Raw genomic sequence first — 20,201 nt, 5'->3', positions numbered from 1 at the left:
ATGAAAACTAAATTTCCGAGCACTAAAAAAAAACTCTGAGAACCCCCAGCATGCTCGGGAAATCTCGAGTAACAAGTATATTCACTTATCACTAGCCCTTATCAGATTTTCTAATGGTACATTTGGCAAATTACCCAGTGATGTATTGGCTCCCTCTTATATCACTATTTTGGTTTGCAATTTTCTTTTTTGGTCTTGTGTTATATCCTTTCTTTTTCTCCAAATTCTTCAAAATGTGCAGACGGTTCATTAATTTTGCACAAAAATAAAGCCCTTTATTTTGTTCCATTACATTTTTTTTGTGCCTTTTTTAGAGGAAAAAGTTGCATATTCCTCCAAACTGTTGTATGATTTGGGCAAAAATATTAGGCGTGCAGAAAAATCACACCGTATGGAGGAGTAAATTTTTTGCAAAAAGTTTGCAACTTTTAAAAAAAGTCACAATTGATGAAATAAAAATTACGCCCACAATTGTGAATGTAAGAAATAAACACACACTTATAACAAAAAAAAAAAGGCAAAGCAACCATAAGACATCCAAAAACACATACCCTAATGACTCACACAAATAAGATAGAATAAAAAAAGGCACAAAATGCAATAATCAGTCCCAAAGTCTCATGAGTGCTCCCACACTGTAGCTGGACACACAAAAAATGTTCATCCTGATATGAAATTATACAGTTATTCTAAAATATAAAATATTTTTCGAAGTAAATACTCCAGTCTCATCAGGTCTAAGATATCTATCTGATGATATGGATACATTACAGATTGTTTTGGAAGTGACAGATCCACTTTTAAATGGCTTGTCCACCATTCAGGACAGCTTTTTATTTGACTTTTTCTTAAATGCATGTATGTGAGGCCAAAAATAATATTTTTGCAATTGGGTTTAATGAAAAGTGTCTGCAGCAATTGACTTTTAAGGTTCTTTGTATCTCTGTTCATAAAATTTATGATGAAACACAATTGTAAAAAGCATTTTTAGCCTCAATTACATGCATTTATGTAAGAAAATAAATGCTTCCTAGAGGTTCACAACCACTTTAAGCTTTTAAATATTGTCATAGTGTGGTACAAATATGTGGTGAATGATACAGTGTATTTGGCAGATCAGTGGATGATCAAAGTAAAACAACAAAGGAACACCCAAATGGAAGCAGAAATTATACAAGTATTTGCAATAAAAATAATAAAAACTACCATGGGTATTTAACAAACGGACAATCGGAAGTTGCCGAAATAAAAAGAAGAGAGGAAAACCGACAATAAAAATGTCCAAATATAATAAATTTTATTAGTGACATACATTAAAATTCAGAGCAATAACAATGGGACGTAATTACATAAGAGCAGTGATAAGAATAGTACAGAAAAATGAATAAAATCAATAAACAACTATAAATTAGGTAAAATTCCAGGGACGCCAAACCACTCAGAAAATATCAGTATTCAGACCAACATGCTGCAGTGAGTGGCGTTAAATGAATAAAAAAGTGTAGATAAATTGGTAATGAAGTGCACAATATATGAAATGCTGATACAGCAATAAGTGGATGATGAAAATGCAAAACAATAAAAAAAATTTATTAACAAGAACAAAAGTAAAAAATCAATGGTGTAAAAAAATGTGCTTGTGCAGTAAACAAAAACACAAAAAATCGCCTGGTGCAGGAGCAAAAAGGTAAGAATGTGTATAGGGACTCACTAGATGGAAAATTCCAGTAAGGGTAAGTAAAGTATCAGCGGTGGTCCTCCCCTTGACGAAGGCAAAAAGCCGAAACGCGCGTCGGGTTGGCACGCCATCCACCGGTATTACAGGGACCATTTTGTTACTGTAAGTATATTACTGACTGCTGATACTTTACTTACCCTTACATGAATTTTCCATCTAGTGAGTCCCCGTACAGATTCTTACCTTTTTGCTCCTGCACCAGGTTATTTTTTTTGTGTTCATGTTTACTGCACCAGCACATTTTTTTACACCATTTTTTACTTTTGTTCTTGTTAATATATTTTTTCATTAATTGTTTTGCATTTTCATCATCCACTTATTGCTGTATCGGCATTTCATATATTGTGCACTTCATTACCAATTTATCTACGCTTTTTTATTCATTTAACGCCACTCACTGCAGCATGTTGGTCTGAATACTGATATTTTCTGAGTGGTTTGGCGTCCCTGGTATTTTACCTAATTTATAGTTGTTTATTGATTTTATTCATTTTTCTGTACTATTCTTATCACACCCGGTTACTGCTCTTATGTAATTATGTCCCCTTGTTATTGCTCTGAATTTTAATGTATGTTACTAATAAAATGTATTATATTTGGGCATTTTTATGGTCAATTTTCCTCTCTTCTTTTTAGATCAGTGGATGGTATGAGTGGCTTTCATCCTAATAGTTGGCAGTACATTTAAAGAGGTTGTCTAGTGTTAATATTGATGGCCTATCCTTGAGATAGGTTATCAGTATCAGATCGACTGATGGCAGGTGGTCAGCTACATCCACTGATGGCGGCCGATCAGCTGTTGCCAGTGGCGGCTGGGGATCAGCTGTTGCCAGAGGCGGCTGGGGATCAGCCGTTGCCAGTGGTGGCTGGGGATCAGCCGTTGCCAGTGGCGGCGTGGGGATCAGCCGTTGCCAGTGGCGGCGTGGGGATCAGCCGTTGCCAGTGGCGGCGTGGGATCAGCCGTTGCCAGTGGCGGCGTGGGATCAGCCGTTGCCAGTGGCGGCGTGGGGATCAGCCGTTGCCAGTGGCGGCTTGGGGATCAGCCGTTGCCAGTGGCGGCGTGGGGATCAGCCGTTGCCAGTGGCGGCGTGGGGATCAGCCGTTGCCAGTGGCGGCGGGGGATCAGCTGTTGCCAGTGGCGGCCGGATGTACACAGTGAATGGAGCTGAAATTGCACAGTGCCATACATTTAGTGGTCATTCTCGGTACTGCAGCTTTGCTGCCATTGACTATGTACACTGTGTACATCTGGCCGCTATGGTGTCCACTCACAGCTGATTTTTAAGGATGCTGGGTGTTGATCTCATATTGACCTATGCCAGGGATAAGTCATCAAAGTCCAGGGCAACCTTTAAAGGAGTAAATGCATTTATCACCCAGGGATAAGTTATGACTGACTGGACCCCAAGCTGCTTGTGCGCATGCATGCTCACTGCTCCATTCCCTGTTTATTGGACTGGTGATAATGGCCGCTGTTGCACACTGCCTCTTATCTGTCAGTGACCGTCTTTGCATGTTGAGCCGAGCTGAAGCTCCTCGTTGGCATGGTGGCTGGCGTCTCATTCTCCATTCATTACTGTGGTTCTCGGGGCAGGGGTGACGCTGTCAGTTGCCCGTATTGATGGCGTCAGGTGTAATGCTTAGAAAGTGAGTGCTCAGCTGCTTCGCTGGGGTCCTCGCCGTCGCTCAGCTATTCTTAGCCTGTCGGCTGCCGCCCGTGTAGCGCCTCGTGTGGATTTAAAGCTTTTCACCATCTTTAAAGTGAGATTTGTATCTTGTGGAAGAAACGCTTCCATCTCTAATCTTCACACTGTTCTTTGTCATCTCTTAAAGCGATGCGATAATGGCTCCAAAAAAGGTACCTGCTTATTATTTCCATCTATTGGTAATAGCTAATGGCCTTAGGAAGTAATTAGGTGTCCCTTTTTTTTAACACTTTAGATGCCTCCCAAGAAAGCAGACGATGGACCAAAACAGCACCCGATTATCGGAAGATTTGGGACCTCTTTGAAGATTGGAATAGTAGGACTGCCAAACGTAGGGTATGTAAAGCAATGCGCCCTTATGTCGGGAAGATGAAGGGTGAACCTTGGAGAACTGGGATCACGCTCTGTTAACCCTTCATGGCTACGTTCCAGCTGTCCCTGTCTCAATGCATCTGTTTGACAGTTGTGCTCTAAAAAGCTCGGCCAAATGTCAGTACAGGACATAGAAGTGTTAGTTGTAGGCCCTTATGAAATTCATTTATTCATTCTTCTAGTCTATAAGATGTTCCTTCAAATGAAAACTTCTCTAACTTTTATCCAGGGACTGTGGAATTTTTAAGCCAAAGTCCTGGCTCGATCTTTCATAAATAGGGGTCAGTAAATGTATTATTAACATTTCTACAATCATCTCAATTCTTATGAAAAATAAGTTAATCAATATTAATAACATATATACATTGTATTTGGAGCATATCTCCTGATTCCTTCAAAAACTGGCAATGACTAAAGCTGTGGTGGTATTACCAATCAAAGTATTTGGCACCTAATAAGTTCACTTTTGTTAAAGCTCAAGTGGGTGTTATTAGATATTTTTTCTCTGGGGGGCGTGTACTTCTTCTCCCTGTATGACAATGACCAATCATAAGCAGGCTGTAATGATGTCATTAGGGTCACATGACCTGAGTCCACAGGTCCTGCCATCCGGATTGTTCAGCCTAAATGAGCACTGAGGATACATTACACAGCAAAGAAGTTCTGGAAATATTAAAAAGTGTTGTCAGCCCATAGGGTTTTCTGGCTCCACTCATTTCAGTATTGGGAGGTTAGCGTCGCCGATGACGTTACAGATACCTGTAGAAACACGTGCACAATCGGCATGTGACCTGCCTATGCGCAAGTGATCCGTACCTGCAAATGCCCTTTAAATATGGTTAAATGCTGCTGTTCCCGTATCTCGTGGAGCAGGGATGGGGACTTTATTTCTTGCCATCAATGAGGGTCCAAGAATATTTTCTTTCCGACATGTTAAAATAGTAAAAAACATTACATTATATAACTCAATCTTAAAAAGAAAAAATGCTCTTCGCTCCGCATTGTCCAGGGATCTAAGAAACATATTTGTAAAATTGACACGAGGCTCTTATCTCACATTTTGACTCTCTGCTTCACGGCGACCTCCTCTGATATTTCTCCACCACACAATTGCTGCTCTTGTCTCGCAGATGTAAACTGCGAAATGTTAAAAGCAGCATTATGCTATAACTTTGTGTGATTACCGCCTGTGATATTAATATTCTGGGCCTTTAGCCAAGGAGAATTTCCATCAGATTGTGGTTACGTCGTTGGAGGTAATGAAGTATGAGTAGGTCAGATAACTGTAAGCCTCGCGTAGCTTCAGGTGAGTCGCTGAACTGCTGCTGATTCCTTAGTCTGTTGGTTCGCGGATTATCATAACTGTTTCCGCAGCTGCGGTTTTAACCCCTTATAGACCCTGCCTTTTTCTTTTTTGCTTTTTCGTTTTTCGCTCCCCTTCTTCCCAGAGCCATAACTTTTTATTTTTCCGTCAATTTGGCCATGTGAAGGCTTATTTATTGCGGGAGGAGTTCTACTTTTGAACGATTGGGTTTACCATGTCGTATACTAGAAAATGAGGAAAAAATTCCAAGTGTAGTCAAATTACAAAAAAAGTGCAATCCCATAATTGTTTTTTGTTTGGCTTTTTTGCTAGGTTCACTAAATGCTAAAAATGACCTGCCATTGTGATTCTCCAGGTCATTACGAGTTCATAGATACCAAACATGGACATGAACCAAATCTGGGTTCTTTTTTATTTGTGATGAAAAAAAAATCCAAACTTTGCTAAAAAAAAAAAAAAAATTGTGCAATTTTCCGATACCCATAGCATCTCCATTTTTCGGGATCTCGGGTTGGGTGAGGGCTTATTTTTTGCGTGCCGAGCTGCCGTTTTTAATTATACCATTTCGGTGCAGATACGTTCTTTTTATCGCCCGTTATTGCATTTTAATGCAGTGTCGCGGCGACCAAAAAAGCGTAATTCTGTCGTTTTGAATTGTTTTTATCACTACGCCGTTTAGTGATCAGGTTAATCCTTTTTTTTTCCATTGATTTGGCGATTCTGAACCCGGCGATACCAAATATGTGTAGGTTTAATTTTTTTTATTGTTTTATTTTGAATGGGGTGGAAGGGGGGTGATTCAAACTTATATATTATATCTATATCTTATATATATATATATATATATATATATATATATATATATATATATATATATATATATATATATATATATATATATATATATATATATATATATATACACACACTAGCTGAGGAGCCTGGCGTTGCCTGGGCATAGTAAATATCTGTGGTTAGTTATAGCACCTCACTTCTCTTATTTTCCAATCACGCCTCTTATTTTTCCCCTCACTCCTCTCATTCCCCCCTAACACTTGTCATTTCCACCTCACATCTGTCATTTTCCGATCACTCCACTATTTTCCCTCATGAGTTTTGTGTGGCGACATGCTTGTAGCAACTTTTTGTGTGTCGAGTTGCATGTGACAGGTTAGTGTAGCAAGTTGTGTGCAGCAAGTTTTGCGCATGGCAAGTTTTGCGCGTGGTGAGTTTTATGTGTGGTGCGTTTTGAGTATGTGCAAGTTTTGTGTGAGGCAACTTTTGCATGTGTTGCAACTTTTGTGCATGTGGCAATTTTTCCGCGTGTGGCGAGTTTTCCATGAGGTGAGTTTTGCACGTGTGGCGAGTTTTGCGTGAGCCTAGTTTTGCGCGTGGCGAGTTTTGAGCGGCAACTTTTGTGTTTCGACTTTTATGTGGCGAGGTTCGTGTATGTGTGGTGAAATGTGTGTTGAGGGTGGTATATGTGTTCAAGCATGTGGTAGTGTGTGGCGCATTTTGTGTGTGTGTTCATATCCCCGTGTGTGGTGAGTATCCCATGTCGGGGCTTCACCTTAGCAACTGTACGGTATATACTCTTTGGCGCCATCGCTCTCATTCTTTAAGTCCCCCTTGTTCACATCTGGCAGCTGTCAATTTGCCTCCAACACTTTTCCTTTCACTCCATTATGAAGATAGGGGCAAAATTGTTTGGTGAATTGGAACGCGCGGGGTTAAAATTTCGCCTCACAACATAGCCTATGACGCTTTCGGGGTCCAGACGTGTGGCTGTAGCTGCGACGTTGCAGATGCCAATCCCGGACATACACACATACACACACACATTCAGCTTTATATATTAGATTTTTTTTTTTAAACATTTTTTTTTTACTTTCGCCATGCTTCAATATCCTCCATGGTAAGTTAGAAGCTGGCACAACTCGATCGGCTCTGCTACATAGGAGCGATGCTCAGATCGCTCCTATGTAGTAAAATTGCAGCATTGCTATGAGCGCTGACCACAGTGTGGCGCTCACAGCAATCCGGCATCAACAATCATAGAGGTCTTCAGGTGACCTTTGGTTGTTATGCCGATGCATTGCTGACCCCTGATCACGTTACAGGGCTCAGCCGTGCACGTACTTCCGGCAACACAGCCGGGAGCGCTTGTTAAATGCCGCTGTCAGCGTTTGACAGCGGCATTTAACTAGTTAATAGCAGCGGTTGGATCGCGATTTCACCCGCTGCTATTGCGGGTACATGTCAGTACAAAACAGCTGACATGTCCTGGCTTTGATGTGGGCTCACCGCCGGAGCTCACTTCAAAGGGGGAGATGCAACCTCCGCAGTACAAGTACGGCGGAGGTTGCAAAGGGGTTAATGTTGACCTGTAAGTGGCTCCTATTCAGAATATATTTAATGTATATTATGATTCACCTTTGCTTGTGCTAAAAATGCACAGGCTGCACTATAGGCGTGCAGTGTGAGCCTATAGCCACTGTGTCTACCGCCATATAGTGCCCATATGAGTACAGTGCTTTTAAGATGCAGTGATTGAACCTGGTTGGTCACATCTGATATTGTGCCCTCAGTAACCTGCGGCTAGTAGTGCCGTGACTGCCGCCACGTTTGATCTAGCCTGTGTAACCCGTGAAATGATTCTGTTAATACCACCTACAACATCAGAAAACTGACCTATTGCTTTTATCAGGTTTTCATGTTAAAGAGGACAATGTGAAAAGTGCCCAGTATTTGTCCTTATTTTATTCCCACTACTCCCCTGAGTCTTACACTTTTTGTTGCCTCTAAATCTGCCATACGGCTCCAGAGATATGGAGCTTTTTCCTATCACCACGACAGCACCCTACGAGAGAGGGATCGGCCCACCATCTGGACAGGAACATACAGGATTTAAAGGGGCGGTCCCCCTCACCACTCCAGTTTAGGTTCCTGTCCTAGATGGGAACAGACAGGTGCTAAAGCACGAAGTTCTTACCCAGGTCCTTCGGCCTCTGCGCTGTGTCTGCGGGAACGGCAGAGACGGGGTCACTGGAAGCAGCATCGGGGGTGTCCTGCTTGCAGATCCCTCCTCGTCTGGCCATGTGGATGTCATGATCCCAGGGGTCGGGCAGAGCCGCCCTGGGCCGCGTGAGCTCAGCGTCTCATCAGCGCTTGTGACCCGGAAGTAGATGGTAACACTTCCGGGGGAGGCCGGGGAGGAGGCGCAGCTGCAGGTATTAAGCAGCGGAGGCTGTGTGCTGGGTGTGCGGCAACATGTCCTCGGTAGGGGACACAGACCACCTTCAGGTGGAGGTGCCTGAGCAGCGCAGGAAAAGCGGTAGCAGCCGCTCAAGAAGTAGCAGCAGTGTGGTACGGGGGCAACAGCGTTCGAGCGCCCCAGCATCGCGTGTGGATTCACCTCCTCCAAAACCGGTACTCTTGAGTTCAGCCTTTGGTGAGTGTTATAAGTACACCTAGTAGCTGATATGGTCCGTTTTTTGTGCTTTGTTGTAGGTCAAAAAGACGACTAAAACTAAGCATAAGCAGTGTGCATTGTGCACAGTACCTTTGCCTGATAGCTGTAGTAAAAAGCTTTGCCAGGCTTGTATTTGTCGGACCTTAGAGGAAGAAGCTCCCCTTCGTGCATCAGACCTCAGGGCGGTCATCAGGGGGCGAATGTTCAGGTTCCTCATCGCCATCCTCCTCGGATGAAGAGGGAAGGCCATGCTTTTTGGTGGATAGTATGGATATGTTGGTTACGGCGGTTCGCACACCCATGGGGGTTGCGGAAAACAAGGAGCCGAGGTCAGCCCAAGATATAATGTTTGCAGGGTTGTGTCAGAAGAATCATAGGTCGTTTCTGGTAGTAGACACGGTTAAGGACCTTTATTAAACGTGAATGGGATAAGCAGGATAAGGGTTTTTTTGCCATCATCTGCAAAGAGAAGATACCCCTTTGATGATAAAGTTTTAGCCGAGTGGGTGAAGGTCCCTAAGGTGGACGCAGCTGTGGCTTCCACATCTAAATCAGGCACTTTACCACTAGAGGATGTAGGCCTTCTAAAGGATCCGTCTGATATAAAAGCAGACATGTTCCTAAAAAGGTTTGGGAGTCGTCGTCAGGAGCATATAAACCTGCAATTGCTAGTACCTGCACTGCCAGATCGGTTATGGACTGGGTAGCTCAGCTGGAGGAACAGCTAACAACTAAGGTGCCTAGAGACAAATTGCTGAACTCCCTCTCTCAGATTTGGGAGGGTGTGGCGTATTTGGCAGATGCGTCTGTAGACTCTCTGAAACTTGCAGCCAGATCAGCGGGACTCTCGAATGCTGCCCGGCGAGATCTATGGCTTAAGACCTGGGAAGGGGACGCTCAGGCTAGAGCTAAACTATGTACTATTCCATGCAGGGGTGAGTACTTGTTTGGCCCTGTGCTGGATGACATCTTCGCTAAGGCAGAGGATAGGAAGAAGGGATTTCCTAAAGTATTCAATCCTACTTTTAGGAATACCTTCAGGAGTCGCATGCCCTACTGGATACCTTATTCAAACCGGGATTGGGAGCCGATGGAGCCAAGGAAGAAAGGTTCAGACTTCAATACCTCATCATCATCTTCAAGGCGTAGTCGCAATTACCGATAGGTCACAACTTCCAGTAGGGGGTAGACTAAGATATTTCTATAACCAATGGGCCAAAATAACTTCCAGCAGCTGGATTTTGGGTATAGTTGCGTCAGGATTAAAGTTGGAGTTTCGGGAGATACCTCCTGATTACTATGTATTAACTGTCCTTAATTCTTCAGATCAACAACAGGCCCTGGAAAGAGAGGTTCAGCTGTTGAGACAAAAGGAGGTTATTGTTGAGGTACCGAAAGATCAGGAAAAAGAGGGGTTTTATTCCCCTTTGTTTTTGATTTCCAAGCCTGATGGATCCTTTCGGACCATCATAAATTTACGGAAGCTGAATAAATTTCTACAATACCACGCCTTTAAAATGGAATCCATTAAATCGGCAACTAAACTTCTTTTTCCCAGGTGTTATATGACAGACAGTTATATGGATGTAAAGGATGCGTACTACCATCTACCCATTCACAAGGATCAACAGCGATTCCTCAGAATGGCGGTGCGATTAAACAATCAGGTCAGACATTTTCAGTTTACGGCAATGCCATTTGGATTATCTATGGCACCGAGGGTGTTTACTAAAATCATTGCAGAAGTAATGGCCTATATCAGAGAACAGGATACATTAGTTATACCCTACTTGGATGACTTCCTGGTAGTGGGTAATTCGTTTTTCCAGTGTAAAATCTGCCTAAACTGTATAATATCATCTTTACAGGACCTAGGTTGGTTGGTCAACCTAAAGAAATCAAAGCTAGAGCCATCAACGAGTCAGATTTTCCTCGGTATTCTGCTAAGTTCAGAAGATCAGTTATGTTTCCTTCCAGAAGAAAAAAAGCAGAGGATTATTCACAAAGTCAGGACTGTAAGAAAAGATCCAAATCTAACCTTGAGAGACGCAATGTCCCTTCTGGGGTCATTGACGTCATGTATTCCGTCCGTTCAGTGGGCTAAATTCCACCCTCGGGTATTGCAATCCGAAATCCTAGATGCAGAAAGGAGTCTTCAAGGTCAACTGAATGGAAGACTCAGACTATCAGCCGCCACTCTCCACAGTCTAAAATGGTGGCTAGATATTTGTCATTTGTTAAAAGGGGTACATTGGGGAATAGTACCGGACAACATGGTCACAACCGATGCCAGCCCAATAGGTTGGGGAGCTCACATGGGAAGTGTTTGGACCCAAGGGCAATGGTCTCTTCTAGAAACCCAAAGATCCTCAAATTGGAAGCAGCTTACAGCAGTCAAATATACCCTGCTTAAGTTTCTACCGATCCTGCGGGATTCACATATGCGGGTACAGACCGACAACATGACAGTAGTGGCATACCTCAACCATCAAGGAGGGGCAAGGTCAGGATCTCTAATGATCACCACTGCAGACATACTCACCATAGCCGAAACTCACTTCCTTTCTTTTTTAGCAATTCACATACAAGGAGAACACAATATGGAGGCAGACTACCTCAGCCGTCATTCTCTACGTCAGGGAGAATGGTCTCTAAACCGGTTAATATTCAAACAGATAGTCGGTCTTTGGGGGTTACCCGTTATAGATCTGTTTGCTACAAGGGATAACAGGCAGATCAGGAAGTTTGCATCCCTTCGGGTAGCGGATAAACCTTGTATAGTAAATTCCCTTCAAGTTCGTTGGGACGTCCCTCTAGCATATGCGTTTCCCCCAATGTGTCTGATTCCTCTAGTTCTCAGGAAGATCAGGGAGGAGAAGGCGAGAGTAATCCTAATTGCCCCCTTCTGGCCCAGGAGGCCATGGTTCTCCTTACTCAGAGCAATGTCAGTGACCGACCCTTGGGTGTTGCCCTCGAGTCCTGAACTTCTCTCTCAAGGTCCATTTCGTTACCCCAATGTGGAGTCTCTGCATTTGACAGCGTGGAATTTGAGAGGGAGTTGCTAGCATAGAGGGGGTTTTCGGACGCCTTAATATCTACCCTTTTAAGTAGCCGGAAAGAGATTACGACCAAGATTTACACTAAAGTTTGGAAGAAGTTCCTTGCCTTTCATCAGCATCCCTTAACAGACAGGGTTCCAATTCCGGCAATTCTGGAGTTCTTACAGAGAGGCCGAGAATTGGGATTGGCGGTAAATACCCTTAGAGTACAGGTATCAGCCTTAGGAGCCTTATATACCAGCAATGCGGCAGGGAATAGATGGGTATCCAGGTTTATGAAAGCTAATGAACGTAGTAACCCGGTTTAGAATGAATTCCGCATGTTTTGTGCACATGTAAAAACCGCAGCATGTTCATTAATTTTGCGTTTTTTTTGCGGATTTCCCACTACTAAATGCATTGGGAAGTGTCCGGAAAAAAACGCGGCAAAAACGCATGCGGTTTTCTTGCGGATTTCTTGCAGAAAATGTCCAGTTTTCTCAGGAATTTTCTGCGAGAAATCCTGAACGTGTGCACTTAGCCTTACTGTGCAGAATTATTAGGCAACTTAATAGAAACCAAATATATTCCCATCTCACTTATTTTCACCAGGTAAACCAATATAACTGCACAAAATTTAGAAACAAACATTTCTGACATGCAAAAACAAAGCCCCAAAAAATTAGTGAACAATATAGCCACCTTTCTTTATGATGACACAACAGCCTTCCATCCATAGATTCTGTCAGTTGCTTGATCTGTTTGGCTACGTTCACATTAGCGTTTTGCGTGTTTGCGTCGGGCGACGCAGCGGCGACGCTTGCGTCATGCGCCCCTATATTTAACATGGGGGACGCATGGACATGCGTTGTGCTGCGTTGTGCGACGCATGCGGTTTTTTTGCCGCAAGCGTCGGGCGCAGAAAACGCAACAAGTTGCATTTTTCTTGCGTCCAAATTTCGGCAAAAAAGGATGCATGCGTCGCAAAACGCAGCGTTTTTGCGTGCGTTTTGGTGCGTTTTTATTTGCGTTGTGCGTAGCGGCGCACAACGCAAATGTGAACGTAGCCTTTACGATGAACATTGCGTGCAGCAGCCACCACAGCCTCCCAGACACTGTTCTGAGAGGTGGACCGTGCTCCCTCCCTATAGATCTCACATTTTATGAGGGACCACAGGTTCTCTCTGGGGTTCAGATCAGGTGAACAAGAGGGCTATGTCATTATTTTTTCTTCTTTGAGACCTTTACTGGCCAGCCACTCTGTGGAGTAGTTGGAGGCAAGTGATGGAGCATTGTCCTGCATGAAAATCATGTTTTTCTTGAACGATACCGACTTCTTCCTGTTCCACTGCTTGAAGAAGTTGTCTTCCAGAAACTGGCAGTAGGTCTGGGAGTTGAGCTTCACTCCATCCTCAACCCGAAAAGGTCCCACAAGTTCATCTTTGATGATACCAGCCCATACCAGTACCCCACCTCCACCTTGCTGGCATCTGAGTCGGAGTGGAGCTCTCTGCCCTTTACTGATCCAGCCTCTGGCCCATCCATCCGGCCCATCAAGAGTCACTCTCATTTCATCAGTCCATAAAACCTTTGAAAAGTCAGTCTTAAGATATTTCTTGGCCCAGTCTTGACGTTTTATCTTATGTTTCTTGTTCAAAGGTGGTCGTTTTTCAGCCTTCCTTACCTTGGCCATGTCCCTGAGTATCGCACCCCATGTGCTTTTTGTTACTCCAGTAATGTTGCAGCTCTGAAATATGGCAAAACTGGTGGCAAATGGCATCTTGGCAGCTTCACGCTTGATTTTCCTCAATTCATGGGCAGTTATTTTGCGCCTTTTTTGCCCAACACGCTTCTTGTGACCCTGTTGGCTATGTGCCAAGAAACGCCTGATTGTTCGGTGATCACGCTTCAAAAGTTTGCCAATTTCAAGACTGCTGCATCCCTCTGCAAGACATCTCACAATTTTGGACTTTTCAGAGCTCGTCAAATCTCTCGTCTGACCCATTTTGCCAATTAAAAGAAATTAACTTTTTTTGCAAACGTTTTACTTCAGAACCAATTTTTTTTATTTTACAAGTGTAAAAAGAGAAAATAAGCCACAAAATTTGTTGTGCAATTTCTCCTGAATACGCCAATACCCCATATGTGGGGGTAAACCACTGTTTGGGCGCACAGCAGGGCTTGGAAGAGAAGGAGCCCCGTTTGACTTTTTCAATGCAGAATTGGCTGGAATTGAGATCGGACGCCATGTCGTGTTTGGAGAGCCCCTGATGTGCCTAAACAGTGGAAACTCCCCACAAGTGACACCATTTTGGAAACTAGACCCCTTAAGGAACTTATCTAGATGTGTGGTGAGCACTTTGAACCCCCAAGTGCTTCACAGAAATTTATAACGTAGAGCCATGAAAATAAAAAATCGCATTTTTTCTACAAAAATGATCTTTTCGCCCCCCAAATTTTTATTTTTACAAGTGTAACAGGAGAAATTAGACCCCAAAAGTTGTTGTGCAATTTGTCGTGAGTTCGCCAATACCCCATATGCGGAGGTAAACCACAGTTTGGGCGCACGGCAGAGCTTGGAAGAGAAGGAGTTCCATTTGACTTTTTCAATGCAGAATTGGCTGGAATTGAGATCGGACGCCATGTCGCGTTTGGAGAGCCCCTGATGTGCCTAAACAGTAGAAACCCCCCACATTGGAAACTAAACCCATTAAGGAACTTATCTAGATGTGTAGTGAGCACTTTGAACCCCCAAGTGCTTCACAGAAATTTATAACGTAGAGCCGTGAAAATAAAAAATCCTTTTTTTTCCTCAAAAATGAGTTTTTAGCTCACAATTTATTTTCTCAAGGGTAACAGGAGAAATTGGACCCCAAAATTTGTTGTCCAGTTTGTCCTGAGTACGCTGATACCCCACATGTGGGGGGGGACCACTGTTTGGGCACACAACGGGGCTCGGAAGGGAAGTATTGACATTTTAAAATGCATACTTTGATGGAATGTTCTGCGGGCGTCATGTTGCATTTGCAGAGCTCCTGATGTACCTAAACAGTAGAAACCCCCCACAAATGACCCCATTTTGAAAACTAGACCCCCCAAAGAGCTTATCTAGATGTGTGGTGAGCACTATGAACCCCTAACTGCTTCACAGAAAATAAAAAAAAATCATATTTTTTCCACAAAAATGATCTTTTCACCCCCAGATTTTTACTTTCACAAGGGTAACGGGAGAAATTGGACCCCAAAATTTATTGTGCAATTTATGCTGAGTACGCGGATACCTCATATGTGGGGGGCACTGTTTAGGCACATGGCAGAGCTTGGAAGGGAAGGCGCGCCGTTTTGGAATGCAGACTTTGATAGAATGGTCTGCGAGCGTTATGTTGTGTTTGCAGAGCCCCTGATGTACCTAAACAGTAGAAACCCCCACAAATGACCCCATTTTGGAAACTAGACCCCCCTATGAACTTATCTACAGTTGTGGCCAAAAGTATTGACACCCCTGCAATTCTGTCAGATAATACTCCGTTTCTTCCTGAAAATGATTTCAAACACAAATTCTTTATTATTATCTTCATTTAATTTGTCTTAAATGAAAAAACACAAAAATAATTGTCCTAAAGCCAAATTGGATATAATTTCACACCAACCATAAAAAAGGGGGTGGACAAAAGTATTGGGACTGTTCGAATAATCATGTGATGCTTCTCTAATTTGTGTAATTAACGGCACCGGTAACTGACTTGTGGCACCTAACAGGTGTTGGCAATAACTAAATCACGCTTGCAGCCAGTTGACATGGATTAAAGTTGACTCAACCTCTGTCCTGTGTCCTTGTGTGTACCACATTGAACATGGAGAAAAGAAAGAAGACCAAAGAACTGTCTGAGGACTTGAGAAACCAAATTGTGAGGAAGCATGAGCAATCTCAAGGCTACAAGTCCATCTCCAAAGACCTGAATGTTCCTGTGTCTACCGTGCGCAGTGTCATCAAGAAGTTTAAAGCCCATGGCACTGTGGCTAACCTCCCTAGATGTGGACGGAAAAGAAAAATTGACAAGAGATTTCAACGCAAGATTATGCGGATGTTGGATAAAGAACCTCGACTAACATCCAAACAAGTTCAAGCTGCCCTGCAATCCGAGGGTACAACAGTGTCAACCCATACTATCTATCGGCGTCTGGATGAAAAGGGACTGTATGGTCGGAGACCCAGGAAGACCCCACTTCTTACCCCGAGACATAAAAAGCCAGGCTGGAGTTTGCCAAAACTTACCTGAAAAAGCCTAAAACGTTTTGGTAGAATGTTCTCTGGTCAGATGAGACGAAAGTAGAGCTTTTTGGGCAAAGGCATCAACATAGAGTTTACAGGAGAAAAAAAGAGGCATTCAAAGAAAAGAACACGGTCCCTACAGTCAAACATGGTGGAGGTTCCCTGATGTTTTGGGGTTGCTTTGCTGCCTCTGGCACTGGACTGCTTGACCGTGTGCATGGCATTATGAAGTCTGAAGACTACAAACACATTTTTACAGCATAATGTAGGGCCCAGTGTGAGAAAGCTGGGTCTCCCTCAGAGGTCATGGGTCTTCCAGCAGGACAATGACCCAAAACACACTTCAAAAAGCACTAGAAAATGGTTTGAGAGAAAGCACTGGAGACTTCTAAGGTGGCCAGCAATGAGTCCAGACCTGAATCCCATAGAACACCTGTGGAGAGATCTAAAAATGGCAGTTTGGAGAAGGCACCCTTCAAATATCAGGGACCTGGAGCAGTTTGCCAAAGAAGAATGGTCTAAAATTCCAGCAGAGCATTGTAAGAAACTCATTGATGGTTACCGGAAGCGGTTGGTCGCAGTTATTTTGGCTAAAGGTTGTGCAACCAAGTATTAGGCTGAGGGTGCCAATACTTTTGTCTGGCCCATTTTTGGAGTTTTGTGTGAAATGATCAATGTTTTGCTTTTTGCTTCATTCTCTTTTGTGTTTTTTTTCATTTAAGACAAATTAAATGAAGATAATAATACCAAAGAATTTGTGATTGCAATCATTTTCAGGAAGAAACTGAGTATTATCTGACAAAATTGCAGGGGGGTCAATACTTTTGGCCACAACTGTAGATGTGTGGTGAGCACTTTAAACGCCCAAGTGCTTCATAGAAGTTTATAATGCAGAGTTGTGAAAATACATATATATTTTTTTCCACAAATATGATTTTTTTAGTCCCCAATTTTTTTTTCCCAAGGGTAACAGGAGAAATTCGACCCCAAAATTTGTTGTCCAATTTGTTCTGAGTTTGCTGATACCCCATATGTGGGGGAGGGGGGGGGACCACTGTTTGAGCACACATCAGGGCTCGAAAGGAAGTTGTGACGTTTTAAAATGCAGACTTTGATGGAATGGTCTGCGGGTGTCATGTTGCATTTTCAGAGCCTCTGATGTACCTAAACAGTAGAAACCCCACCAAAAGTGACCCTATTTTGGAAACTAGACCCCCCAGGGAACTTATCTAGATATGTGGTGAGCATTTTGAACTCCCAAGTGCTTCACAGAAGTTTGACGCAGAGCCATGAAAATAAAAAATCATTTTTTCCCTCCACAAAAATGATGATTTTTTAGCCCCCAATTTTTTTTTTATTTTCGCAAGGGTAACAGGAGAAACTGGACCCCAAGAGTTGTTGTCCAATCAGTCCTGAGTACGCTGATACTCCATATGTGGGGGTAAACCACTGTTTGGGCGCACGGCAGAGCTCAGAAGAGAGGGAGCACCAATTGACTTTTTGAACGCAGAATTGGCTGTCGCGTTTGGAGACCCCCTGATGTACCTAAACAGTGGAAACCCCCCAATTCTAACTCCAACCATAACCCCAACACACCCCCCAACGCTAATACCAACCCAATCCTTAACCCTAATCAAAACCCTAACCCCAAAACATCCCTAATCCCAACCCTAACCATAACCCTAATTACAACCCTAACGCCAAAACACCCCTAACCCTAATCCCAACCCTAATCTAAGCCCAACACACCCGTAATCATAATCTCAACCCTACCCTCAAACCTAACCTTAACCCTAATCCCAATCCTAACCCTAATGCCAACCTTAACCCTAATACCAACCCTAACCCTAATCCAAACCCTAATCCCAACCCTAATCCCAACCCTAACTTTAGCCCCAACCCTAACCCTAACTTTAGCTCCAACCCTAACCCTTGCCCTAACTTTAGCCCTAACCCTAACTTTAGCCCAAACTCTAACCCTAACTTTAGCCCCAACCCTAGCCCTAACCGTAGCCCCTAACCCTAATTGGAAAATAGAAATACATACATTTTTTTATTTTATCATTTTTTCCTAACTAAGGGGGTGATAAAGGGGGGGGATTATTTACCGTATATACTCAAGTATAAGCCGACCCGAGTATAAGCTGACCCCCTAATTTTGCCACAAAAAAACTGGGAAAACTTAATGACTCGCGTATAAGCCTAGGGTGGGAAATGCGCCAGCTACCGGTAAATGTCAAAAGTAAAAATAGATACCAATAAAAGTAAAATTAATTGAGACATCAGTAGGTTAAGTGTTTTTAAATATCCATATTGAATCAGGAGCCCCATATAATGCTCCATAAAGTTTATGGAGGCCCCATAAGATGCTCCATGTTAAAATATGGCCCATATAATCCTGCATAAAGGTTAATAATGGCCCCATAAGATGCTCCATAAAGATATTTGGCCCATATAGTGCTGCACAAACCTTGATTATGACCCCATAAGATGCTCCATACAGACACTTGCCCCATATAGTGATGCTCAGACGTTGATTATGGCCCCATACAGACACTTGCCCCATATAGTGCTGCACAAACCTTGATTATGGCCCCATACAGACACTTGCCCCATATAGTGCTGCACAAATGTTATGACCCCATACAGACACTTGCCCCATATAGTGCTGCACAAACGTTGATTATGGCCCCATACAGACACTTGCCCCATATAGTGCTGCACAAACGTTGATTATGGCCCCATACAGACACTTGCCCCATATAGTGTGGCACAAACCTTGATTATGGCCCCATACAGACACTTACCCCATATGGTGCTGCACAAACCTTGATTATGGCCCTGTACAGACACTTGCCCCATATAGTGCTGCACAAACGTTATGGCCCCATAGATGCTCCATACAGACACTTGCTCCATTTGCTGTTGCTGCAATAAAAAAAAAAAAAAATCACATATTCCCATCTCCGTCGCTCAGGCCCCCGGCACTTTCCTGCTCCTTGTTCCGGTGCCGCTCCATCTTCACCGTCTTCTGCACTGTCGTTCAGGCAGAGGGCGCGCACTAACCACGTCATCACGCCCTCTGACCTGAGCGTCACTGCAGAAGACGCTGAAGACGGAGCGGCGCCGGAACGGGGAGCAAGTGAATATCGCGCAGCACTCCTCTCCCCGTTATACTCACCTGTTCGTGGTGCTGTGCAGTCCCTGCTTCCCGGCGCCGGCAGCTTCTTCCTGTACTGAGCGGTCATAGTTACCGCTCATTACAGTAATGAATATGCGGCTCCACCCCTATGGGAGGTGGAGCCACATATTCATTACTGTAATGAGCGGTACCATGTGACCGCTCAGTACAGGAAGAAGCAGGGGAGCCAGGGACCTGCAGGGACCGCGCCAGGAGCTCCCCCCCCTGCCGACCCCTGGGTATGACTCGACTATAAGCCGAGAGGGGTCTTTTTGCGGTCCCCCGATCATGTTCTTTGGGGTCTCGGCTACCCCTGGCAGCCGAGACCCCAAAGATCTTCCGGGTGCCGGCCGCGGGCGCACTGCTCATGCGCCTGCCATTTTTTCCCCGGAAAAAGATGGCGGCGCCCCTCGGGAGCGACGAGGAGCATCGGGGGGCTATCAGGGACCCCATTTCTCTGTCCTCTGATGTGCGATCACATCGAAGAAAAGAGAAATTAAATGGGAAATCGCGTTTTGTTTTTTTTTGCGACCGCCAGTAAACGGTTATTTACTGGCGATCGCAACCCGGGGGTTGATAAAAACACACCCGAATCATGTTCTCTGGGGTCTCGGCTACCCCCCGCAACTGTGACGCCAGAGAAATTCCGACTTTGGGGGGCGCAATACACTTTTTCCAGACGTTAATTAACGGTGCTGTGGTTTAAGTACCCTTAACTGCTGCCTATAAAAGGCGTATCGGCGGTCGTTCAGGGGTTAAAGGAGTATTCCCAGCTCCAAGATCCTATTGCAATATGTAGTTGATGTAATAATACTAATTTTGGCAAATACCTCCAATCAGAAATGTAGCACATTTCTTCTGACTCACTATGTCGCTTATCCCATGTGTAATAGAGTGCAAGGTAGAGTATGTCACCACGGAACAGACAGTCCAACTGTTGAGGGGTGTTTATTAACAGGAGCAATATTCTCCTCACAGGGAGAAAACAGTAGAATATAAACTGATAAAATAACTGTGCAAATATATGGGAAGCAGTATCAGTTCCCAGACAGTCAAACAGTATAACAGTAGTAAACGGAATTTCTTGGGAAAATACT

The 20,201-nt window shown here is 43.8% G+C and overlaps 1 protein-coding gene across 1 annotated transcript in view; it reads left to right on the top strand.

The window, feature by feature from the left end:
• OLA1 (Obg like ATPase 1) overlaps positions 1-20,201 on the top strand; it is a 216,206-nt gene that overhangs the window by 7,276 nt on the left and 188,729 nt on the right. The window contains exon 2 of the mRNA XM_069733169.1: positions 3,680-3,780. Coding sequence (XP_069589270.1) covers positions 3,680-3,780 — 101 coding nt within the window. The remainder of the gene's footprint in view (positions 1-3,679; positions 3,781-20,201) is intronic.

The sequence above is a fragment of the Ranitomeya imitator genome, chromosome 7 (assembly GCF_032444005.1).
Source record: "Ranitomeya imitator isolate aRanImi1 chromosome 7, aRanImi1.pri, whole genome shotgun sequence".
NCBI classification, from domain to species: domain Eukaryota; kingdom Metazoa; phylum Chordata; class Amphibia; order Anura; family Dendrobatidae; genus Ranitomeya; species Ranitomeya imitator.
This window is presented reverse-complemented; position numbering and strand designations above follow the sequence as displayed.